This window comes from Equus przewalskii, chromosome 21, assembly GCF_037783145.1.
Source record: "Equus przewalskii isolate Varuska chromosome 21, EquPr2, whole genome shotgun sequence".
NCBI lineage: Eukaryota > Metazoa > Chordata > Mammalia > Perissodactyla > Equidae > Equus > Equus przewalskii.
This window is the reverse complement of record NC_091851.1, coordinates 47908069-47924010: the sequence shown is the minus strand read 5'-3', so window position 1 is coordinate 47924010 and position 15942 is coordinate 47908069. Positions and strand designations below refer to the sequence as shown.

General features: G+C 57.5%; 1 protein-coding gene across 2 annotated transcripts in view; it reads left to right on the top strand.

Moving 5' to 3' along the window:
* The first annotated feature begins 2515 nt into the window (after window positions 1-2515).
* TAF4 (TATA-box binding protein associated factor 4) overlaps window positions 2516-15942 on the top strand; it is a 75988-nt gene continuing 62561 nt past the window's right edge. Inside the window, exons 1-2 of one of the 2 annotated variants that reach the window (XM_070587693.1) lie at window positions 2516-2852; window positions 2934-3869. In XM_070587693.1, coding sequence (XP_070443794.1) covers window positions 2606-2852; window positions 2934-3869 — 1183 coding nt within the window. In that variant the 5' untranslated portion in view covers window positions 2516-2605. Of the gene's footprint in view, window positions 3870-15942 lie in introns of both variants that reach the window. The other variant, XM_008520222.2, reaches the window with a different exon arrangement.

Genomic DNA, 15942 nt, shown 5'->3' with positions numbered 1-15942 from the left:
TTCATCCCCCCTTGTTGCTTTTTATGCTAGGTGGAAAGTCATAACTGCTTGTGGCAACAAGCAAAACCACACAGATAATCGAAGAAAACCCGAGTCCCAGCACAACCAAGGTAGACGGAGTGGCGGAGCCAGGGGGCTTCCTTCCACGCCCCCCGTTCACTCGGGGTGGGCCGTGCTCTGGAGAGCACCAGCCGAAGTGGAGCTGCTGAAGCTGTCCTTAGCTCCCACCTTCCCCTGGGGGTGCACAGACCCCCACTCCCGGCGCCCCGGGGAGAGTTGGGATGTTGGAGGTGGTTGGTTCACACTCAACCTCCCACGCTTCCTGCTGGATGGAGGGGGGGCCCCCCGAGGACTCTAGGGGTGATGTCAGCACCACTGCCGGGAAGAGGCGCGGGGAGCCGGTGAGAAGAAAAGCGAGCCCTCCCCGCACGCACCGAGGACGCATGCGCCCAGCTTTCGGAGGCCAGGGGCCTACACCGGGCTGGAGGGGTCCTGGTGGGCCTTCAGAGAACTCAGGGAGGCCCCGTTCCGTGGGGGTGTGGGAGCGGCCTGAGACGGCACCGCCGACCTCGCCTTCCTGAAGATCTGGGCGATGCAGCGGGGCGGGCTGAGGGCGGGGCCTCCCCGGTGACGCGGGGCCGGCGGGGCCTCGGAAGCCGGGCGGCGCTTTCTGAGGCATCCAGGGCTGTGCCTGTGGCACGCCGCTTGCTCTTGCACCCCGGCTCCAATCTGAGTGTTTCGGGGGTGCAGACTATGGTATCCCCCTGTTCCCCACTACAGACGTGGCACGTGGGGCAGAGGTGGGCCTGCTGACACTTTTGGTTGACCTCCTTTAAAGTTATCTAATCACTTGTCGACCCTGAAAGATCGTGAGATTGTACAGGTAACTCCACACTTCTGCTATGGTTTCAATACCAGGCCGTCCGCCGGCTGCGCTCAAGGCGCCGTGGAGACGGGGCGCAGGCGCGCGGGCTCGGTCCCCTACCGCAGCGCTCTGTTCCAGGCCTCTCCTTCCCCCGCTGCAGGGCACTGAAGTTCAGGTGCAAAATGCCAGCTCCGTTCGCAGGATTCCCCCGGACACTCCCCCCGGGGGAGGCACCTTTCCTGGGCTCCAATCCCGCTGCTCGGCACCCAGAGCCCGGGAGGAGGGGCGCGCAGGCTGGCGAGGCAGGAGTCAGCGGGCGGGAGGGCTCCCGGGCCCGCGCGGGCCGCCCCGGGAGGTCCGCCCGCGGGGCCAGCGGGGGGTCAGCCCCTCCGACGTCAGCGCCCCGCCCGTGGCGCGCAGGGCTGTTGTTGTGGCCGCGGCGGTTCGGCAGGAGCCCGGTCATGTGACCGCGTCCCCAGCGAGGCCTGAGGCCAGCAGGCCCTCACTTCTCTGCGGGCTTCCCAACAAAAGGGAGAAAACCACCGCTAGAAATGTCCTGGAACGCCAGCTTTTGCTTAAAACAAAAAACGGACAGAGAGCGAACTGTACTGAAATATCTCCATAGAGAAGGTGCTCGTAAACGTTATTTCAGAGAACTTACTTTATCAAAAGGAAAGAATAGGAAAATAAGGAACACAGAAAGACCTCCAGATCGGGCTGCTCCCTGTCGAACTACGGGTCCCCGACAGGCGCTGTCGCTTCGCCTAATAATTCACAAGACACTCGTGTCGGGTCCGCGCGGCCGGAGGAGACGGCGGGCACGCTGGGTGCTGCGGGGCTGACGCAGCCCGGGCACACCGGGTCCCCCCGCGGCCCTCGCCCACAGCGCGCGCCCGAGGGGAGGCACGCTCACTGCCCCGCAGGCCCGTCCTCGGGCGACCGGGGACCGGCGGCCGGAGGGCAGACTGCGCTCGCCCCGCCCGGGACTCCGAGCCCCGCGCCGCCCCCGCCCCCACGCCCGCGGGGAGCTTCCCTCCTCCTCGCTGCCGCGGACCCCGGGCCCCGAGCCCGGCCTCGGCCAGCGCATCCCCGGGCGCCGGGTCCCCGCAGGCCGCGGTGCGGAGGGGCCTCGGGCTCTGAGAGCACGGCCTCCCTCGCCCGCCCGCCCGGTGCTGCCGTCAGCTCCGGCCGCAGCCATTTTGGAGCGAGCGAGACAAAGAGCGAGTCATCGCCGCCGCCCCCCATAAGGCCACGGCCGAGGTCCCCGCCCGCCGCGCCGCCCCAGCGTCGGCCCCAGGCCCTCCCGGCGGGCCGCACCCCCACGCCCCGTCGGCCCGAGGGCGCCCGCCGCCCGCTCGCCCGCCCGCCGCACCCCGTCCGCCCGCCCGCGCCCCGGCCTCTGCCGCTCGCAGCCATTGGCCGCGCCTTTTAAGTGCGCGCCGCAGCCAATCGCTGGGCGCAGGGCGGCCGGGCGGGGGGCGCCGCGGCCAATGGCGAGGCGCCGGGCGGCGGGCGGGGGCGGGCACGCCGCCGCGCCTGCGCAGCGCGCCGCCGCCGCCCTCCCCCCGCGCCGGCCGCCCGCGCCCCCCGCCCGGCCACCGCCCCCGCCCCGCCCGGCGCGCGCCGCCCCCCGCCCGCCCCCGCGCCCGCCCGCCCGCCCGCCAGCCCGCCCGCCCGCGCGGAGCCTCCTCCCCGCCCAGCGCCGGCCGAGCGGCGGCGGCGGCGGGCCGAGGAGGAAAGATGGCGGCGGGCTCGGATCTGCTGGACGAGGTCTTCTTCAACAGCGAGGTGGACGAGAAAGTGGTGAGCGACCTGGTGGGCTCGCTCGAGTCGCAGCTGGCGGCCAGCGCGGCCCACCACCACCACCTCGCGCCCCGCGCGCCCGAGGCGCGGGCCGCGGCCGCCGGCGCGCTCGGGAACCATGTCGGAGCCGGAGCCGTGCCGGCCGAGGGCGCGCCCGCAGCGGCGCCGGAGCCGCCCCCCGCAGGTAGAGCGCGGCGCGGCCTGAGCGCGGGCGGGCGCCGGCCGGGCCCGCGTCCTCACCGCGCCGCCCCGCTTGTCCCCGCAGGGCCCGCCGCGAAGCTGAGCGCGCTCGAGGCCGGCGCGGGGCCGGGCGCCGGGGCCGGGGCCGGGGCCTGCGCGCCGGGAGCCGGGGCCGCGGCCGCGCCCGAGCCCGCCGCCAAGCCCGCCGCCCGCAACGGCCCGCCCGGCGGCCCCGGCGCCGCGCAAACTTTGAATGGGAGCGCCGCGCTGGGGAACTCGCTCCGCGCCGCCGCCGCACCTGCTGTCAGCCTGCTCCACAACGGGCCCGCGCCCGCGCCGCCGCCGCCCAAGCCCGCCGCCGCCACTGTCATCCAGACGCCGCCCTTCCTCGGCGCCCCCGCCGCGCCCGCGCCCCGCGCCCCCTCGCCCCCAGCGCCCGCCGCGCCCGCCGCGCCCCCCGCGCCCGCCGCCGCCCCGCCGCCGCCCGCCGCCGCCAGCCTGGCCCGGCCGCCCGGCCACCCGGCCGGACCCCCGGCGGCCGCGCAGAACGGCGGCAGCGCCGCGCCCCCCGCGCCCGCGCCCCCCGCCCCGGTCCCCGCGCCCCCCGCGCCCGCGCCCTCCGCCCCCGCGCCCGCCGCCAACAGTCAGCCCGGGCCCGCCGCGGCGCCCGCGCAGGTGGCCAAGGCCGACTCGCCCAAGACCGCGCTGCCGCCGGCGCCCCCGCCGCCGCAGACCCTGGCGGCCAGCTGCCCGGCCGGCGCGGGGGCCGGCATGATCCTCGGGCCAACTATGCAAGGGGCGCTGCCCGCCGCCGCCGCCGCCGGCCTCCCGCCGCCGGCCCCCGGCACCCCCACCGGGCTGCCCAAGGGCTCGGCCGGCGCGGTGACCCAGAGCCTGCCCAGGACGCCCTCGGCCCCCGCCAGCGGGATCCGGGCCACGCTGACGCCCACGGTCCTCGCCCCTCGCCTGCCGCAGCCGCCTCAGAACCCGACCAACATCCAGAACTTCCAGCTGCCCCCAGGTGAGTGGCCGCGCCGGGCGGGGCTCTGCTGCCCCAGCCGGGAGTCCAGGAAGTTGTGGGCCCGGCAGGACGCTGAGGTCACGGTCTTGCACAGGCCTGCAGCGTGCCGGGGTGCACCTCTGCTCGGGTGCGGGAGAGTCCTTTGAGTGTGTGTGTGTGTGCGCGCGCGCGTGCGAGGGTGGCGGCGTGCCCGGCGTGATGCGGCAGCGGGGGTCTCTCCTCGTGCAGGGTTGGCTGCAGCGCCGACTTTGCACTGCAAAGTTTCTCTGCCACTGCTCGCACTTGGGCGGGTTCTCTTCTCCTCTCCTGGCCGGGTGTGCCCCTGCCCCTTGCTCCCGTGTGGAGAGCAGTAGCAGCAGGAGCTCCCGGGGACAACTCAGTGGGTTATACATAGGATGTGGGGACTAGCTTGGGTCCAAGGTTTTCTTCCACGTGGTGTCTCCTGGTCTCTGGGATCACATATGTGGCTGTGTCCTCAGTGAACTCTCTTGCTTCTTTATTACCCTGGGCTGGGATAGGTGTCCCCTTCTGCTGCTGAGTTAGGGACCCCCCCCCCCCCCACCGGTGAGATCAGGCAGAGTGACGCCTCTCCTTGAGGCTGGGCACGTCTGCATGGAAAGCTTCCGCTTCCCTGCTAACACCGGGATGGCAGAGATCCCAGGTGAGCCTTGGAGGAATCCTGGGCACACACCCTTCCTGGTCTGTGTCCTTGCCTCAACTCCGGGCTCTGCGGTGGCATTTCAGTGCTTCCCAGAGCCACAGTGTTGTTCAGCAGTGTTATCGCTCGGAGGATGCCCGTTACTGTGCTCCTCTGAGGTCAGGGGTGGGCATGTGCGCTCCGGTTGCTGGGTCTCCTGGAGGTATGGATGCTGCAGGATCGCAGGGAGCCAGCGGCCCGCAGCCTCTGTATTTGCCACTTTCAGTTGGCTGTCATCTTGGCAGTTCTTTAGGGTTGTTCGAGTTTGATGGTGAAAGGGTCCCCCACGGCACAATGTGTCATGCTGCTTTGTTTTGGGATTCTTAGGCGAGAGGAACTTTAGCACGTGAGGCACCCTGTTTTCTGTTCCATCTCCTCCACCTCAGCTGCGTGGACTGCCTGCGGGTGCTGAGCTTCTGGAGAGCTCCTCCCTGGCTCTGTAGTAACATGTGCTGCTGTAGCGGCCGCTGCGGTGGCAGTAGTGGAAACGGCACCTCCCGTGTCCCCTCGTGCTTTCCGAAAGGAGGGATTGGCCACTGGAAGAATTTCGTTGTCTTGCGGAGGAGAGGTTTCCCTGTCAGAGTCCGTGGGATTCGGGACTGACGGTGGAGCCTGGCAGGAATCTGTTCCTACGAATAGGAAAAGGTTACAGCCAGAAACAGTGTTCTGGGGGTGGTAGTGGGGGCTGCTGTGCTGTGAGGAGGAGACGGCGATGGGAAATGAGTTACCTAAGAGGAACTGAGGTGTCCCTTACAACACGTTTTGTTTGTTTTTGAGTTTGTAGGTGTGTTTTATTGAAGCTTCTGTTTTGCTCATTATGTGTGTTTTGACCTTTTAGTGGAAAATATGGCTGATCTTCAGTAACATTTAAAAGAGGGAATTCATGGTCGTAGCATGTTATGTAAACCGGTCCGGTGCTCTGACCCATCTGTAAAATGCCCTCAGCGGCCCTGCGCGGCTCAGCACTTGCCTTACACACAGCACAGCAGGGGCGCTTCCCCGCGCTGCACTTTTGTTATTTAAAACTGCTGTGAGCTTGTCAGGGACTCTGGGAGGCCGGTCGTGGCCTGGCTGGCAGGGGCGTGTGTGAGGCCTGCAGGTGTGGCGCTTTGGGGTTGCCTGGGTGCCTTTGGTCTGAGCCTCATTTCTTCTGGGGCTGGAAAGGGGCGTCTCTGCCGTCTTTGTCAGGAGTGACCCTGGAGTCACTTTCATCTGCTTTTCTGATGTCAGTGTTAGGGATGTCTGGATGTGACAAGTAGACAACTCTTTGGAAAAAACTGTAAAAACACTGACTCTTTGCATGAGTTCTCGTGAGTCTTTGTGTTAGTCTCATGTATGTGAAAGCAGAGAACAGCTCGTGTTGACGTTTGGGTGACAAATGTTGAGAGCTGTGCTTTAAAAGGGGCCACATGCTTTCTAGAAAATAAAAGATTTACATTTATCTCTTCATATCCCCTCCATTGGCTGATGAGGAACACTGATTATGTTACTTCATTTTAATAACAATAGAAGCAAAAAAAGTATAGTTAAAACTACTCCCAAAGCTGTGTAGTTTAATTCTGTAAATCAAAATGCCAGATCATGAATATTGTAGCTACATGGTACCATTGGTTGATCAGGAAATAGTAAATCCTTCTAGTTGATGTTTCCTCTTCACTGAAATCTTTCATCATAAAAATGTATAAAGTGGAGGCAGAACTAACTTACAGAAATGACTATTGCTTGGTGAATAACTCATTCTTGTTACAATTCAGTGATTAGGGGCGGGCAGGGTTTTCAAAGCCACACATAGGTGTCAAGTGAGATAACAGACTGTTGGCAATTGGAGCCTGTGTGAAGAGGCTCACCCCTCCCAGTGCTTTCCTCCGGTAGGTCAGTTTTGAGGGTGGGAGAGGAGAGGGATGGAGGTCTCCCTGAGGTCTCAGCAAGGGCGGGGCTTAGGCCTGGCGTGTTTCGTTCTGACAGCCGACTGTAGCTCCTGTTGAGTTTGGTTTTAGCAAGCTCAGTCTTAGTCTTCTTTGTCAGGACAGTTTTATAAAGAGATGTTTATGTTATTGTAATTAACGTGCTCCTGTGAAGGTAGCAGAGCCTTGAGTTTTATCCACTGTGGAAATAACAAGATCACTTAAGAAGTCTGTAGAGTCGTTGCAGCAAAGGCAGTTGTCGGGAGAACACTGAAAAGCAGTAGTTAGAAACAGCCTGGAATAGTCATCACGTCAAGTAATGTTATGATTCTAGCTGAAAGAAGAAAAAAGTGATGACACCCAAATTAGCATGTGTGTAAAAAAAGATCTTTTCAGGTAGGCGTTACGTTAAAGATGCTCTCATATAAAGGTCATCTTTTGGCATGGCTAATTAGCATTTTCTGTAGTGTATGTCTCTTCTGCTTTCACAGAGAACTTGCTCTCCTGTTGCTCTAAGGTTTGGCCAAAGTGTAGGTTCTCATTCCAGGACAGAAACCATTTCCTCACCGTTGGCCTGGATACCTCGGCCTGGAGAACATTTGCATGCAAGTTTTTTACAATGACTACTCCTAAGGTTAATATGTTTATAAGGACAGTCGTGGTTCCCATCCATAGTGAGTTGAATTGAACTCCTATCCGCGGGGGGAAGAAAAACAAGTCCACTAGGAGCTGGCTGTGCGGCTTGGGCCCAGTTGAATTCTGGGAGCACTGACCTGAGCTAGGTGGTAGAGTGTGGAGGGCAGGAACTGGAAATTTTGGTGGCTAACTTTGGCAGCAAGTGCTTTGGCATAGGGGACATTCTTAGAAGCTTAGATTTTGTTACTTGAGGGCACTCTTGCTGTTTGATCTGGGACAGAGTATATGGATCCTTGGAGCCTCAGTTTCCCCAGCTAGAAAGTGGGGTTGAGGGGGTCGACCCCATGGCCGAGTGGTTAAGTTCTCGTGCTCTGCTTCGGTGGCCCAGGGTTTCGCCAGTTTGGATCCCGGGCACGGACCTAGCACTGCTCGTCAAGCCATGCTGAGGCGGTGTCGCACATGCCACAACCAGGCGGACCCACAACTAAAATATACTCCTGTGTACTGGGGGGCTTTCGGGGAAAGAAGAAGGAGGAAAAAAAAGAAGATTGGCAACAGATGTTAGCCCAGGTACCAATCTTTAGGAAAAAAAAAAAAAAGAGGGGCCGACCCAGTAGCTCAGCGGTTAAGTGTGCACATTCCGCTTTGGTGGCCCGGGGTTGGCCAGTTCGGATCCTGGGTGTGGACATGGCACTGCTTGGCACACCATGCTGTGGTAGGCGTCCCACATATAAAGTAGAGGAAGATGGGCATGGATGTTAGCTCAGGGCCAGTCTTCCTCAGCAAAAAGAGGAGGATTGGCAGCAGTTGGCTCAGGGCTAATCTTCCTCAAAAAAAAAATTAAAATTAAAAAAAAAGAAAGTGGGGCTGACTGTTTTGTGAAGCACTGTGAAATTCCATTGGGATGAACAGTATACACTGCAGTCAAGTAGCATTTATTATTCATACACTGTCCAAGTTCCATTCCAGTTTTCACTGATTTTCAAACATTATGTTGCTGTAGAAGTAGCAAAATCTAAAAAGACAGCTTTATTTCCATCAAAACCATCCCCAGACTGGAGGAGTTCTCAGTGACCGAGGAGCGTGGTGCAGCGGCTGACTCTGTTTCTGTAAGTGAGAAAGTGGTTGAGGCTGTCACACGTGGATCGTGGACGTGAGGGCTATGTTCTGCACACACGGGAGGTAGGAAGTGCAGCTGCCTGCAGAGGGCGGGCCTGGGTTGTAGGGCTTGCTTGAGGCCAAAGGTCTTAACTGAATTTTCCTCTTGATATACTTAGATGAGTGACATTTGAAAAAAGAAGAATAACTTCTTGGGAGGCGTACCCAGCCAGCACTGGACAGCTCTGCTTAGTGTAAGACGGAGTTGGCTTTCCTGAGCACTGCGTCCACTCTGCTGGCTGGGTGCGGAGGCCCTCGGGGCGAGCAGGCAGTCGCTCTTCTCTGTCCGGCTTTCGCTCCTGGCTGTCCCCATCGTCTTTAGTGTGGACAAAGCTGTCTTGATGACTCGGTTTGGGTTGATGTTTCCTGCATATGTGAGTGGCTTTTGGAGCTGGTGATCCTCGCATTTTAGCAACGACAGGAGAGGGGTCCCTGAGACCCTCCTGGGGTATCTTTCCTCACTGCTTACTGTGCTCGAGGGCAGTGAGTGTCTTGCGCTTCTGGCAGAGTTACTGGAGTTTGGAAAGATGACACCTTTCCAAGTCCTTTACGTTTGCCACATGAGGGCTAGATCCCAATTTGCTAGGCCCCCATAAGGAGGTTGTTAGGAAAGTGGCACCCTGGCTACGTAGGTGGCCAATGAACCCGAGGAGGCTGGAGGGCCAGCTCCCGGGATTGTTCTGTCACCTCTGGATGCGGAGGTTGAGAGCCTGGGCTCTCAGTCGTGCGGCGGGAGATGCCCTTAAACCCCTGCCCCGGGTTTCTGGCAGGTGGGCCCCGGGCCCTCCGGCAGCCGTGTTTGATCAGAACGGGACTGACCCGGTTCAGACCCTGCCCTAGAAATGGAGCAGCAGAGTGGGACAGAGCAGTGGGGTGTGCATGTGCCCGTTTGCTTGAAGTTGCAGGATGAAGGTAGTTCCTGATATGCTTCCAAAGCTCATTTCAGCTCATAAATGTAAGCTTTCCTCATCTTAAATGATACATTTGAAGAAGGCTTTTATAAATAGCTGGTTATGTGTGAGTTGATCAAAACATAATTAACAGCTGTTTTTGAAAATCTTGAAGCAGAGATTTAAAAGGACTCTGGAGAAGCTTGCCTGAGATTTGGGGTAATTTGCATGGTTCTCAAAAGCGCTTTACTCTTCTTCGTGTGGAGGGTGGCAGGAGCCTGAGATCTTGCTGCTTGTGCCGGGAAATCCTTACTGTTCAGGGCTCTCACCTCTGAAATTTGTCTTAGGCTGGAGGTCAGCAGCCTTTTGTTTAATCAGGCCTTTGATAGTAATAAAATGGTTAAATTAAGTAAGAAAACCAAAGGAGAGGGGAGCTCTCTGCAGCAGGACCCTGTGTCCTGGGTGCACCTGGCGGTGACTGCGGCTGTTCCGTTTCCAGCTGGGCCCGAGGTTGCCATGGCGTCGTGGCGTTGTAAATTACACACGCATCTGCTTTAGAACTTTTTACTTAGAATAAAGCACCCCTGTGAAGTAGATCAAAAAGTTATGTTTGCAAATTGGGAACTTTATATTTCTGTGGTGGGGCCATGAAAGCTTTGAATTAACAGTTTTTGATTTTTACATATCCTTGAATATCTGCACCAAGGAATTAAAACCTTCAAAAAACAAAGATAGGAAAATTGTCCACAATTTAGGACCCTCCACCTCCCACAAATTTGAACATGTATGGATGCCGCCCTCGTTAGTCGTGCGTCCTTCTCTGGCTGCCTGCCTGGCGCGCTGCTGCGTACTGTGGGGGAGGCGGTGGCTGGAGCGCTGAGGCTCCGTTGCCTCCCGGGGTGGGCTTCTTGGCCAGGCATGCAGCTGCCCCTGAGCTCAGAGCCCCACTGCAGCTCTGCCGCCCTGTGAGGCCAAGCCAGGCCTTCGTTCTTCCCTCCTGAGGGTAAAGTCTTGCTGGGACCGTCCGTTTCTTCCACATGGCCCCGGAGGAAAGGACATCCATGCTGCTTTTGACCCCCAAACTTGTGAGGAGGAGTGTGACCAGGTGGGAGGTGGTGCAGGACATCGGTGCTGACACTGGGGGACTTGTGTCCCAGAGGGCCTACTTCCGAATGTTTTCCAACTCCAGAGGTTGGGGATGTCCTCAAACTGTTCTTTACGATCGCATCAAATTGGACGTCAGCTTTTAGAACTGAGGAGCAAGTGGTAAGAACTTTCTGTAGTTCTGAAGTGACTTGTTTTGGGGGTCAGTGGTCTGAGTACACACTGAGTGGCCAGGGCGGGACACTAGGAGCCAGGACAGCTAAGCCCACCTCCCCAGTGCTGTGCGTGGTCTTCCAGGTGTGAGTCTGGTGGCTAAAGCGGCAGGCGTTGGCCCAGAACACTCTGCCAAGTGCAGAGAAAGGCCTTGTGGGTCAGCCGATGAGACTGAGGGCTTTGGGGAGGGACGGCGCTGGGGGCGGCGGGGTGGGCGTGCTGCACGGCCGGCCGTCTTACCATTGTGGGTGAAGGGGAAGGAGACAGCTTTTTCCGCTTTTAAGCTTTGTCTTGAAGTTCGTGGGAAGCTGCTCAAGAAGAGTTTTTAAAGGAATTTTATGCCTTTCACGGAGGACCTTTGTCTTTGTGGTTTTTGGTATAATCCATTTACGGGTTTATGTGGATAGATGTCGGGTGTTAGCACAGCAAATAACGGAACAGGCCTTCTTCGTGTCGAGTTTGATCTTGTAAAAATGCTGCACAACAGTAGCATCTTGAGTGTTACGACAGTTATTTGAGGAGTGAGAAAGGAAAGCCTTGATTGACTATTAGTTAAATTAAAAATTGTTAGTCACTTAGAAATGACTTCTTTTCCTACCTGTTTTTTCTGATTATAAAATTATTTTTATTCATTATAAGAAGTTTGGAAAGAAAAAACTAGGAAGAAGAAAAGAAAACCACTAGTAGTCCTCCTTTGCCCGGACTGTTCACTTTTGGGCCTGTATCACTTCAGCCTGTGTTCATGCAGATGCACTTCTGGTCTTTACAAAATTAGCATGGTTTGTGGTCCCAGTGTGTCACCTGCCTTATCCTGCTTGTGTTTTGAGTGCATCCCCCGCCCCTCGGTGGTCTTGAAGCTCCCTTCTTCTGCCTGGTTCTCTACTGTGACAGGCCGTCACTTTGTCACAGGCCCCTGGGACAGGCTGCTGTGGGTAATATCCACTTGTCTGTATAAATGACCCTTAGCTGGAGGTCTGTGCACAGCTCTGTGTGCATCTGCTGGGTTGAGCATTTTCAAGTGTTTGATACAAATTGCCTTCCAGAGGGCTCGACTGTTTACCCATTTAAAACCATTGTTTTTAGAACCATGGCCAAAATACGACTTTTTAGAAATCAGTACCATTCCAAAGGCTTCCTTAGAAAGTTGTCTCTGGTTTTAAGTTGCATTTATTTGACTAAGTGAATTTAAACGTCTTCACATGAACATTGATTGAGACCGTGGCTCGTTTGTAATCGTTCCTTCCAGGGTGTGTATGAGCCGTGAGGAAGGCTGTTGTGGGTGCTGGGGGTCCAGCCTGGGGTCCCAGGACTGGTGGAGCCCTGCTCTGGGGGCGGTTTAGTTTGGTGGGGGCCAGGCAGTCAGGAAGTAAACAGAGCGTCCACGTTTTCTCATCACGATAAGTGTGATGAAGGAATAAACAGCGTGCTGAGCCTGGGTGCCCAGGGGGCACTGCTGCATGGGCCGGGGAAGGCCTTTCAGAGCAGGTGCCCTCGGAGCCAAGACCTGGGTGGTGAGAAGGGAGCCAGTGGCGTGCAGCCCGGGACTGGCTTCCAGGCGGAGGAAACAGCAGTGGAAGGCCCCAGGGGGGTCAGAGCAGTCCTGTGCTGGAGTACGTGAGTGAGGGCGAGCCTCGGGAGACAGGTGGGGGCCCTCTGTCGGGGCCCTCTGTCACGGAGACCCAGTGTAGAAGGGCATGGGCCTGCTCCGGTGGCCATTGGACTTCTCACAGTAGCAGGGACCTGGGCTTCATGGTTCCAGCTTTGAAAGGTCCTGAACGGCTCCTGTGGGCTCTGCTTTGCATGGGCTGCAGGCACTCAGGTTGAGGTGAATCCTGCTGGCTGGCCGGCAGGGGTGAGTGGTCATGAGGCAGCCTGGCCTTGAGGTGCAGGTCCCTTTCTCCTGACTGCAGAGCCTGTTGGGTCCTTCAGCCTGTGCCTGGGGGCTGTCTTGGTGGACAACCTGCAGGTCCGCACATGGCCTCGCACGCCTGGGCAGTGGTTTGTGAGTTTGGTCAGTCAGTGGGTCAGCAAACATTAATTAAGCACCAACTTCAGGTCAGACCTTGTGCTGGAGTAGGACAGTTCCCGTCCTTAAGGAATTACTTTCTGATGGGGTTGTGCTGGGGAGCCGCAATAGATCAGTTTGTAAGGGGTGGAGGCGGGTGTAAATATAATGTCCTTTCTGCAGTGGAGTATCATTAGCCGCTCCCTCCCCTGGTGTGATTTCTCACCATAGGCATTCCGTCTGTTCTATTGAGTTTTGGACACTGGAGTTTCCTCTCTTGCTTTGGACTGATTAGGTAATACCAGGTTTCGTGCCACTTAGTTATGTATTTAGCGGTCAAGAAACTCAGTTCAGAACGTCTCCTTGTGAGGCCCTGGAGCGATACAGTAAAGGCAGCCTCCAGGTGGGGTGCAGGGCTTTTGTCTGGCTGCAGGGAGGCCTGGAAAAGAGCCTTGAACCAGAGCTCATCAGGAGTCGTGTGAGTCCATGCAAGGATCCTGACCTCTCTGGGCCTTGGTGGCCTCGCCTGGGCAGTCAGTGGTCCGGCCCCTGCTTTCATTTCATGCTGAGTTTGGAAACCAGTGACTGGGTGCTGGTCCTGGGACCGATGGTGGAGGCTGCCCTCTTCCAACATTGGGGGGCTTGCAGTCCAGACAAACTTCCGCATAGGTCTCTAAGACTGCACTTGGGGACCGTGTCAGCTCGGCAGCCTCGGGGGCTGCCATCAATCTCCTAGTGTGGGTGGGGCTGCTGCCGACCTGCCTTGGACTCACTACTCTAGAGAAAACTGTTGTGTCCCCAGTTGGAAAAGCCACAGGCCTAGCCTTAGTGAGACTGATGGGGTTTCACCTCGAGGACATACTCGTGAAGGGACAGCGTGTGACAGTGCAGAGCTGTGCGAAGTGACTGGACTCTGTTCCTGGTGTTAGCACGGCTAGATGGCAGACGTACGCCGTGCACAGAAAGCAGGTTGGGGGTGGTGCACAGTGTGAGTCCATTTCCATGGCTTTGAAAGGACACACGTTGTTGGGGTCTGTGTGCTCCACGCCTGTGTGTCCTGGGCATGTGTTTGTTCAAGGGTGGGAAGTCATCCACAGGATGTGCTTGAGCTCCCTGGAGGTGGCTGCTTCTGAGGAGGCTGCCTGGGGATGGGACCTTTACCTTTATCTGTAATATTTTATTTTTCTTAAAGAGACCTGAAGCTGTTATGGTAAATTTTGACAGTCATTTGTTCTGGGCGGTAGATCCCAGAGTGTTTATTCTTGTAATTGTGTGGATTTTAAACTTTTTCAAGCCAACTCTCGGATGTAATTGGCAGTGGATGCTCAGTGCAGCGTTGTGGGCAGGCGCTGGCTGGAGCTCCAGCCGTGGGAGGTGTGGCCTTGGTCCCTCAGGTGCCCCTGCTGCCCCTTGGTTGTGCGCTCCCTCTCGGCTGCTTTTGCCTAAGGTCATTCCTCACTAAGTTCCCTTCTGCTTGGGGCTGCTCCACTTAAGGACCTCCCCCGATTTCTGGTTACTTCTAGAACGAAGCCCAGACTACTGACAGTGGCCTCACTGCGGGGAGTTCATAGTCTGGCCCCCGTGCTCCAGCCCACGACTGCTTTCTTCCTGTCGGTTGGTACGCCAGATCAGCGCTGCACTTTACAACTGCTCTTCTCTTTGCTGAGAACGTTGTTTTCTGGGTGCTTCTGTTCGTTATTCAGGCCCCAGCTCCAGCACTGCTTCTGCACGCTGGCTTTTGTGGCCCTCTCGGCAGAGCGGGGTGCCGTCTCAGGACCAGTGTGTCTCACTGAGGCCCATCTCTGCCAGTCTCGGTCGTGGGGCAGGTGGTTCTGAGGCTGTCCAGGTGGGCCTTTCAGTGGGCTTACCTGTTAGTCTCCCCTGCGATCTTGCCATTTAAGCAGGAGCAGCTGAGGGCAGAGAGCGTGGCTTGTGCCACGTTTGTGAACTTCAGCATCAGCGTGGCCCTCGCGTGGCAGGATGTCTGTGGCGTGAGTCAGGGAGTCTCCTGGAGGTGTTTGTGGTCTGACTGCCTGGCAGACAGGCGGGAAGTCTGGGAGGCCGTTAGTCGGGAGGGGATGTTGCTGCATCTCACATGCTTACGCTTGAGCAGCCACAATCTTCGGTCCTTGCGTGGCCCGCGTTGTTTAGGTGTCGTTTCAACAGGTTAATAAGCACCTACCGATAGCACCCACAGCAGAGCTGGGACCTTGCCAGCATCCCACGTGATTGTCTGAACCCCACAGCCCCCAGCCTCTGGCAGCCATTGTCCTGACCCTGTGGTCACCCTGGCTTTGCTTCCTTTTTCCTACCTGCTCATGGCCTCTTCCTAAACATTGCTAAACACGTGTTTTATTTTAGCTTTAATTTTGTATAAAGAGCACCATGCTGTGGGTCATCTTTTGGTACCTTTGCCACTTAAATGTCATGTTGAAGATTCTTCCCTCCTGTGCTCTGGGATGGTTTGTCAACTGGAGACACCACAGCTTCTGTATCTCCTCTCTGTCATTCGTGATAAGGGCCCTCATACCTCGCCCAGGTCTCCTGCTCTGGGCAGCAGAGAACGCACTTGACTTGTTGTGGGAGCTTAGGAGATATGGCCAAACTGTGGTTCACAGGGCCACACGGATTTCCCCTTTCCAGCGATATCTGAAAGATTCTGAGAACAGGCTAGTTATTTGTTGATGAAAACTAAAGTGCTTGGTTCTAGATGTATAAGTTTGGATTGCCCACCAAATATCCAGGTGGACAGTCAGGGAGAACTGAGATGTGAGCCTGAAATTCAGAGGTGGGTTCAGGGCTGGGGATCTAGTGCAGGGGTGGCATCTCTAAAAGATTGGTGATATTTTAAACCATGGGGACAGTGTGCTCACCTGGTTTGGTGGAGGGGCAGGATAGCCAAGGAGAAAAGAAGACAGCCCAGAGACCTGTTCCGGACATTCTGACAGCTCGAGGTGGAACAGGAGGAGCCAGCAAAGGGCGCTGAGGAGGAGAGCAGGTGAGGCAGAGGGCCCACAGGGAGCCGCAAGGGTAGCCGTGGCGTTGGGCCTGGGACCCACAGAAGTGGCAGGTCATGGGTCAGGAGTGCGTCAGGGAGGTGAGTGCCTTTGCCTGCCCAAGTAGGAGGCCGGTTGGGGAGGTGAGGATGGAGGCCCTTGGCTTTGGCTTCTGGGGACCGGGGTGGGCCCGTCCTGACTGGAAGCTGAGGGAGCGACTTGAGGGGTTGCAGACAGTGCTTCGGGGACGCTCGTTTTAGAAGGGGAATGGAGTCTGAGGACCATTTCTTTGATTGTTTCTAGGCTTGTTTCTTAAAGATTAGAGATTTTAGAACAGTGCTCTCCAATAGAAATGTAATGTGGACCACACATAATTTGAAGTTTCTAGTAGCGTGTTAAAAAGTACAAAAAGCGTGCAAGTACGAAAAGATAAAGTTAATTTTACTATATCTGACGTAACTCACTGCATC